The sequence below is a fragment of the Sapajus apella genome, unplaced genomic scaffold (genome assembly GCF_009761245.1).
Source record: "Sapajus apella isolate SASKATOON/1434 unplaced genomic scaffold, GSC_monkey_1.0 scaffold119, whole genome shotgun sequence".
Lineage (NCBI taxonomy): Eukaryota > Metazoa > Chordata > Mammalia > Primates > Cebidae > Sapajus > Sapajus apella.
In genome coordinates, this window is record NW_022437059.1 from 4,486,797 (window position 1) to 4,495,856 (window position 9,060).

Genomic DNA, 9,060 nt, shown 5'->3' on the forward strand with positions numbered 1-9,060 from the left:
CATCCCACCTTCCAGCCCTCCCCCACATCCCACCTTCCAGCCCTCCCTCCTGCAGGCCTGTGGCCAGCCTCACCCCACTCCTCACCCTCACCCAAGCAGGTGGGAGGTGGCACCAACCTTGTAGTCATCGCTCGTGGCCGCCTCTGCAGACCCAAAGGTGTTGTAGTTGGCCCAGTTGCCGTCCCCCTCTGGGTAGTCTGCTTTGTTGCCCTGCTGACTGGACCAGCGATCGCCCACCGTGCACTTCCCACGCATGTCATTCTCGTGCACGCTGGCCACCAGGGTCCAGCCGCCACCCCCAGAGGTCATGTCACAGAAGGTCTGGTAGACAGCACCATTCTTGGTGCGGAGAAAATACAGGCCATCTGTAGAGAGAACCAGCCCAGAGTCCCCCTGTCTGACAGCTCAGGATCCATCTCAGCCCCATGACAAAAAGTCCCTAGGAACCAGAAACATGGCCTAAAGGCTCCTGTCCTGAGTCACATCACTAAGTGCTCCTAGGGGTACTGGGGCCTCCCTGAGTTCAGAAGATCGCGTTCCTGTAACTGAGGCAGAACACAGAATTATATAAAATCCCAGCGATATTTTTCATAAAGTTAAATATCAAATTATCATATGACCCAGCAATTCCACTGCAGGTCTGCCCCCAAAAGAATTGAAAATAGGCCCTCAAACTGATGCATTTACACCAATGTTCATTGCAGCATTAGTCACAAGAGCCAAACAGAAAAAAGAATTCAGATATTCACCAACGGGCAAATACATAAACAAAACGTGTTGTGTGTGCATATATGTGTCTACAATGGATAAAAGGGAATGAAATACCCATGCTACAATACGATAAACCATCAAAACACTCTGCTAAGTGAAATAAACCAGACGCTAAAGGACAAATACCATATGATTCCAATTACATGAGGTAACTACACTAGGCAAATTCATAGCGACAGAAAGTAGAAGGTAGCTACCAGAGACTGAGGGAAGGGAGTTATTGCTCAATAACTATGTTATTTTTTGTTTTGTTTTGTTTTGTTTTTGAGACAGAGTCTCACTCTGTCACCCAGGCTGGAGTGCAGTGGCACTATCTTGGCTCACTACAACCTCTGCCTCCCGAGTTCAAGTGATCCTCCCACCTCAGCCTCCCAAGTAGCTGGAATTACAAGCATGTACCGCTACACAAAATAGTTTTTGTATTTTAGTAGAGACAGAGTCTCACCATGTTGGCCAGGCTGGTCTTGAACTCCTGGCCTCAAATGATCCACCCGCCTCAGCCTCCTAAAGTGCTGGGGTTACAGGCATGAGCCACCGTGCCCAGCCCCTCTGTGTTATTAAGTACAGAGTTTCTGTTTTAGTGAAAATGTTCTGCATATGGATAGCAGTGATGGTACCCAGCGTGAAGGTAATTAATGCCACTGAACTGCACGCTTAAAATTGCTTAAAATGGCCAATTTTATAGCAAATTATAATGTACATATACTTTACCACAATTTTTTAACTAAAACACAAAAGCAAAAAGACTCCCAGAAGACACAGTCCTGATACCCTGACTAAGCTCTGTTTGAATGTTTCATCACTCACCATGTGCATCAGAGCACTTGTCTTTGATTTCCTTGCAGCTTCTGGGCAGAGACAAAGAAAAGTCCAGTTGCTTGAAGCAAGTATTAGCCTCACCTAGAGAATACACAGAGTTTTAGTCTCATTCCTGGTTTGACCCAAAACCTAACCCCTCCTATCGCCAGTCCCACACTCATTCCATCACTGTAGCAGAACCTGACTTCCAGGGTGGTAAGGCCTGAGGTAGCCGGTGTCATAACCACTCAGCCCATCAGCGTCATAGTCACTTAGCCCATCCGACCCGACAGCCAGCACAAGCTTAATGCACGCATCCTGCCGCGTGACCTGTCCTTGTGCTGGGTCCTTCCCTAAGCACTGAGTAATCAAAGACATTAAACATCCCCAGCAAGACCTTGCCTCTAGAGGGAATTGCTGACAAGTCAACAGAAAATTGTATTGGGAAGAATACATGGTAAAAGAAAGACTCTGCTGAATGGCAAGGCCAGACAGTGGGCAGGGGAGGTGCCTGGGACGGGGAGACGAGGGGTTGTCTCATGTGTTAGTCACAGAAGAGCTTCCAGTCCAGGTGACATCTTAGCTTGTTCTGAGAGAATAAATATGATTTATCAGTAGGAAGAGAATTCAAAGCAGGGAAAACAGCATATCCAAAGGTCTAGAGAAAAAAAAAATGTGCAATACAGCTGTAGAAATACAAGCTGCTTAATATGGCTGAAATATGGGGTGTGCACTAGAGGGCGGTGAGACTAACCTCTACTCTAGAGTCTGCAAACTCTTCTGACAGTCTGGTGGAAAGCTTTGAGGTCAGAGGTGACTGACCTCAGTTTCCTCATACCTAAAACAGTTCATAAATGGTGTTTTTGCAAAGGTGAAGATATTTAGAAACAGCTTTTCTTTAAAAAAGAAAAAAAGGAAGAAAAATACAAATTTTAAAATGTCATTGTTATTCTTGTTGTAAAGAAGAAGACTGTGAAGGAACATTCTCCAGGCACCAAGCAGACCATGTAGCTCCCATGGAAATCCCACAGCCACGGCCACAGGAGCGGGCAGTGGCTGAGAGGTGACACAGTTCTTACCAGAGCCCCCTCAGGGCCACACAACAGCACAGAGCCTGGACCAGGACATGCCTCACGCAACACCCTCACTGCCACAGGCCAGAGCCCACCAGAGACCAGAAAACCACTCGGTCTACATGCAAGTCGGCCTCTGTGCATCTCAAAGACATCCTCTGTGTCGTGGGAGAGACCAGGATCCCGATCTCTGGAGCCACCAAGCTGAAGGAACTGCTGTCCCTAGCAGCTTGACTCACCTGTACGCCACCCTCTGGCGGCCATAATGAGAAACAGCAGGAAGCGGAGTTGGTTCATTGTAATCTGCAGAAAAGCAAGATGAAGGTCACCATCTTGACCATCATTTTTCTCTACATCCCTGTCCCATCTCTGTCGAGTCCTACAGAGACTCCAAAACCCCTTGCCTTTTGTTTAAACTTCACACATCTCTGAGACCAACAGCAGACCTAAGCTGAAAACAGGGTTCCCCCAACTCACAGACCTTGTCTGAGTCTCAGCTGCACTTTCCTTGGGCACAGAGAGCTCCTTCACTCCCTCCCTCCACCGCGGCCTGAGCTCAGTGGAGTGGAGCTTTCTCCAAAAAGGCTCCTGATGTGGGATGAGGTGCTGAAACCTTTATGCAGAAAGCCCAGTGGGGCCAAACCCAGGCTTCCAGCCTCACCCTTCCCTGGCAAAATGCCCAGTGCAGGGGAGGCTTCTGGTTATTTCAAAGAGGTTATTTATACAGTGGAATTAACTGTATAATTATTAATATATTAGTGGATCTAAAGAACAAACAAATCCTAAGTATCACCTACTAGTGTTGCTCCCTGATCTGGGGGTTTCGTGGACCTGTGTCAAGGTCCATGAAAACTAAATAAATAGACGAAGAGACTAACAAGAGCTGGTGTTGGTTTTGGGTTGTTGTGACTCTCTTTCTTGCAAAATAAAAACTTTATCCAAATTAAGCATCTGTTGGCCTGGCACATTGGCTGAAATTCCAATACTTTGGGAGACCAAGGCAGGAGGATCACTTGAGCTCAGGAGTTTGAGACCAGCCTGGGCAACATAGGGTGACCTCTTCTCTACTAAAAATAAAAATAAAAAAATTAGCCTGCCATGGTGGCACTTGCCTGTAGTCAGCTGGGGCTGAAGCCAGGTGGGAGGGCTGTTTGAGCCACGGAGACAGAAGGTGCAGTGAGCTGTGATCATGCCACTGGACCCCAGCTATGAAACACAGCAACACCGTATCTCTAAATAAATAAATAAATGAAATGAAACATTGACTGTAATTATCCTTTCATAGAAATAGAAAAAGGAAATTTTAACAAAATGGGAAAATGATCATTTCCGAATAAATTGGTAAAAAGGAGTGGAGGAGAAAGAGATACAAAACATACACAAAACGAGTAAAAAATTTTAAAAAGCAATAAATATAAACCTTTCGTTTGAATAAATTTTGTTTCATACAAAGACTCACTAGTTTGTCCTTAATTTTGTCATTTGGCAACAAACTAGGGAAAATTTCCCACAGACCTCATTTGAGGCTCAATCAATACGAAACCTCTCTGATGCTTCAAACCTTCCATCTTACTGCTGTTCCTATGTCATGGAGTTCTCAAATCCTACCCTTCAGCTACAATAGAATTGCTCAGTTCTTCCCCAGTGATATTATACACCTAATACATCATGTCATTACAGCATTAATAATACTGTAATCTTTTCTTACGAAGATTGTGAATCTTTTTTGTTAAGCTAATATTTCCTATTTGTTGGTTCAAAGTACTGATTTGCACAAAATACTCATATATTGCTAGAAGAAAATAAAATAGCATCCAAAAAGAAAAGAAATCCAAAAAAAAAGTTACTTTCATAAATTTAAAATCTGTTAGAAGCTATTTGCTCTGTGTATACAGAAAATAATTAAATAAAATTAGATCTATTGGAAATTAAATTAACTCAGTATAGGTAACAAAATTAACATACTCAGCTTTCATATTTACAAACAACAACCTCTTAGAAATAGAGGTCTTGGCCAGGTGTGGTGGCTTATGCCTGTCATCCCAGCATTCTGGGAGGCTGAGGCAGGTGGATCACTTGAGGTCAGGAGTTCAAGACCAGCCTGATCAACATGGTGAAACCCCATCTCTACTAAAAATAGATAATTAGCCGGTCATGGTGGCAGGTGCCTGTAATCCCAGCTACCTGGGAGGCTGAGGCAGGAAACTCGCTTGAACCCAGGAGGCGGAGGTTGCAGTGAGCCGAGATCACACCATTGCACTCCAGGCTGGGCAACAAGAGCGAAACTCCGTCTCAAAAAAAAAAAAAGAAAAAAAAAATAGAGGTCTCTAAGTCTACAGTTTACAATAGTAAATACATGTACATAAACTTAACAGCAAGGGCTCAAAATCTAGAGAAAAAAATGAAACATCCCCTCAGTTGTTCATTACTGTGTAACCACCTGAAAACCTAATGGCTTAATAAAACAGTAACATATTTGCAAAAAGAAAAAAAAAGAGAAAATGTAGACTGCTTGTAGTACTTTCTTTAGTTGATTCTAAGACACTTTGTATTTTGATATCTTTAATATCATCATGCATCTCATCCTTAGTGGTACATGATGCCATCTAATAGACTGGGAAAACGGTAGATCTATTTTAGGAACATTGTCCCTTCTAACCACCACTATCCAATCAGTGATTGTGTCGCATTGATTCCACCCGTACTTCCTCTTGAATCTGTTCCCCACCTAACTTCTTCCAAACCCCACTGCCCTGGACATTCATTTATTTCAGTCTGATTGCTTTTAGTTGTAACTAATAGAAACCCCATCTCAAAGTGGCTTTTTTAAAAAGTAGCTGGGTGGTGGCTCACACCTATAATCCCAGCGCTTTGGGAGGCTGAGGCGGGCGGATCACGAGGTCAGGAGTTCAAGACCGTCTCTACTAAAAATACAAAAAAAAAAGTAAATCTATTAACTCATGAAATAGAAAATTGAGAGAGAGGGCAAGATCCAGGCTTGCTTGACAGCAGCTTCTCTTGTATGTATGTATGTATGTATGCTGAGACAAGGTCTCCCTCTGTTGCCTACACTGGATGGAGTACAGTGGTCCAATCTCGGCTTACTGCAATCTCAACCTCCCAGGCTCAGGTGATCCTCCTGCCTGAGCCTCCCAAGTACCTAGGACTGCAGGCACACACCGTCACACCTTGTTAATTTTTGTAGAGAGGGGTTCTCACCATGTTTGCCGGGCTGGTCTTGAACTCCTGAGCACAAACAATCCTCCTGCCTCAGCCTCCCAACGTGTTGGGAGTATAGGTATGTATGTGACAGTATGTTTGTGCATTAAGAGAGAAGGGTGTGGAAGAAAGCCCCTCCCCACCAACTGACTCCTGCCCCACATGTGCATCTCCAAGTGACTTGGCTATGCTTTATTACTGAAGACAAAAGAAGCTTTATTACTGAAGACAAAAGAAGCTTTATTGTAAAAGTTACGTATATGGAAAAAGATATAAGACATTAAATTTGCAGTTTAATGAATTACAAAAAGGCAAATACCCATGTAGTTATTATCTAGTCAATAAATGAAATTTTGCCAGCAGCCAGAAGCTTCCCATATGCTCCTTCCAGATAACAGACCTCTCTCTCCCCTAAAAGTCATCGCTAGCTTAACTGTGTTGGAAATCAGCACTTCCTTGTACCCATACCGCATGCAAATGTTTTACATTTATGAAATGTCTTGACATCCAGTAGAGCAAGGCTTCTCGCTTTGTTCTTCTTTTTTGGTTATTCTTGGTCATTTGCCTCTACACACACACGCGCGCACACACACACACACACACACACACACACACCCTTTAGGATTTTATTGGAATTACATTCAATCTATAGATCATTTTAGAAATAATTTATGTTTTTAAAATATTGAATATGGTCTGTTTCTTCATTTATTTGGGTTTTTATTGTTTTTTCATATCTTATAGCTTCCTTATAGGGATGTTGTGTATTATTTGTTGTTTCTTAGTATTTGATTTTTCTTTTTTTTTTTTAGACAAGGGCTTACCCTGCCACCCAGGCAAGTGATTCTCCCACCTCAGACTCTTAAGTAGCTGGGAACACAGGTACACACCACCACGGCCGGCTAATCATTTTATTTTTTGTAGAGATGGGATCTCACTATGTTGCCCTAGCTGGTCTCGAACTCCTAGGCTCAAGTGATCCTCACACCTTGGCCTCCCAAAGTGCTGAGATTACAGGCATGAACCACCACACTGGCAGTGTTTGACATTTTTGATGCTATTATAAATGCTATATTTTTGAAATTTTATTTTCTTTTTTTTTTTTTTTTTTTGAGACGGAGTTTCACTCATGTTACCCAGGCTGGAGTGCAATGGCGCGATCTCGGCTCACCGCAACCTCCGCCTCCTGGGTTCAGGCAATTCTCCTGCCTCAGCCTCCTGAGTAGCTGGGATTCAGGCACGCACCACCATGCCCAGCTAATTTTTTGTATTTTTAGTAGAGACGGGGTTTCACCATGTTGACCAGGATGGTCTTGATCTCTTGACCTCGTGATCCACCCGCCTCGGCCTCCCAAAGTGCTGGGATTACAGGCTTGAGCCACCGCGCCCGGCTGAAATTTTATTTTCTAATTGCTCGATGCTTATATATAGAAATATAACTGATTTCACAAATATATACGTTAATGACAGCACAGGAAAGACATACCTCAAAATAAATATAAATTTTCAGGGCCGGTGGCTGATGCCTGTAATCCCAGCATTTTGGGAGGCCGAGGGAGGTGGATCACAAGGTCAGGAAATGGAGACCCTCCTGGCCAACATGATGAAACCCCGTCTCTACTAAAATACAAAAAATTAGCTGGGCGTGGTGGTGTGCACCTGTAGTCCCAGCTACTTGGAAGGCTGAGGCAGGAGAATCGCTTGAACTCAGAAGGCAGAGGTTGCAGTTAGCTGAGATAGCGCCACTGTGCTGCAGCCTGGCAACAGAATGAGACTCCATCTCCAAAAAAAAATAATCAGCTTGAATAAATTTTATGAAAAATATTTTTTCTTACTTTTCTCATTTTGCTGCAAACCAATGAAAACACTCTTGTCGGGTGTCATTCTAAAGTAACACTGGCCCCTAGATTACATTTTGGAATCACGAATCCAGTACAAATTCCTCTGATGCTTCAATACCTGCTTTGCCATTTCTGTCCCAGTGTAATTCCTCAGTTTCCTGAGTATAAATGTCACTCACGCCTCTTCTCCCTCAATAACGAATGGATCACTTCCTCCTCCGTGTTGCCACATCCCTTATGCCCATCGTTAACTTAACACAATAACATGAACTTTTCACTGTTTACATGTTCCTCACAGCAGTTCTTAAGAAAGGATTTATGAGGCACCATATGTGTTAAGCTAACTATTTATTTGTGGAGAGAAAATATTGAACTATATATTTCCAGATATGTTAACAAAAGAAAATTGAACTGGATCTAAGTTCAAGACAAATATTCGATTTTTTTTGGGGGGGGGGGGGGGGGGAACATGGTCTTGCTCTGTCACCCAGGCTGGAGTGCAGTGGTACAATTATGGCTAAGTGCAGCCTCGACCTCCTTGGCTCAAGCGATACTCTCACCTCTGCCTCCTGAGTAGCTGGGACTACAGGCACATGCCACCATACCCAGATAATTTTTAAAATTTTTGTAGAGATGGGGTCTCACTATGTTGCCCAGGCTGGTCTCTAACTCTTGGGCTCAAGTGATCCCTCCACCTCATTCTCCCAAAGTGCTGGGATTATAGGTGTAAACCACTGTGCCCAGTCCAAATAAAATTTATGCTACCTATAAAACTATGTCCAACAAGCTGGGCACGGTGGCTTACGCCGGTAATCCCAGCATTTTGGGAGGCCGAGGCGGGCAGATCATGAGGTCAGGAGTTCAAGACCAGCCTGGCCAACATGGTGAAACCCTTCTCTACCAAAAATACAAAAATTAGCTGGGCGTGGTGGCACAGGCCTGTAATCCCAGCTACTCAGGAGGCTGAGGCAGGAGAATCACTTGAACCCTGGAGACAGAGGTTGCAGTGAGCCAAGATTGCGCCACTGCACTCCAGCCTGGGTGACAGTGCAAGACTCTATCTCAAAAAATAAAAAAAAATTTTAAAAAACTATGTCTAACACTTTAATATCTCTGATATTAAGTGCATCTTCATTCAATGGCATATCATAGTTTGTATTTCATCTTGAGTGGTACATAAAACAATGGTGCATTTTATTGATGGCACCTTAGATTTGGTGAAAAAAATGCTAGCTCTGACATTAGCATAGAGTTGGTACACCAGAATGAGAACTTTCTGTGACATTGGGCAAACCACTTCATCTCTCTGGACCTCAGTGTTCATGTCAGTAAAATGTGAATAATAAGGCGGGGTGCAG

At 43.6% G+C, this 9,060-nt stretch overlaps 1 protein-coding gene across 1 annotated transcript in view; it reads right to left on the reverse strand.

Annotated features, from left to right (window-relative positions):
* The window catches only part of ITLN1 (intelectin 1), an 8,223-nt gene extending 4,906 nt beyond the window's left edge, over positions 1 to 3,317 (reverse strand). The window contains exons 1-4 of the mRNA XM_032260926.1: positions 3,124 to 3,317; positions 2,882 to 2,945; positions 1,579 to 1,671; positions 118 to 365 (exon numbers count right to left, since the gene is read on the reverse strand). Of these exons, the coding sequence (XP_032116817.1) occupies positions 118 to 365; positions 1,579 to 1,671; positions 2,882 to 2,939 (399 nt within the window). The 5' untranslated portion in view covers positions 2,940 to 2,945; positions 3,124 to 3,317. The remainder of the gene's footprint in view (positions 1 to 117; positions 366 to 1,578; positions 1,672 to 2,881; positions 2,946 to 3,123) is intronic.
* Between the last annotated feature and the right edge of the window lie 5,743 nt (positions 3,318 to 9,060).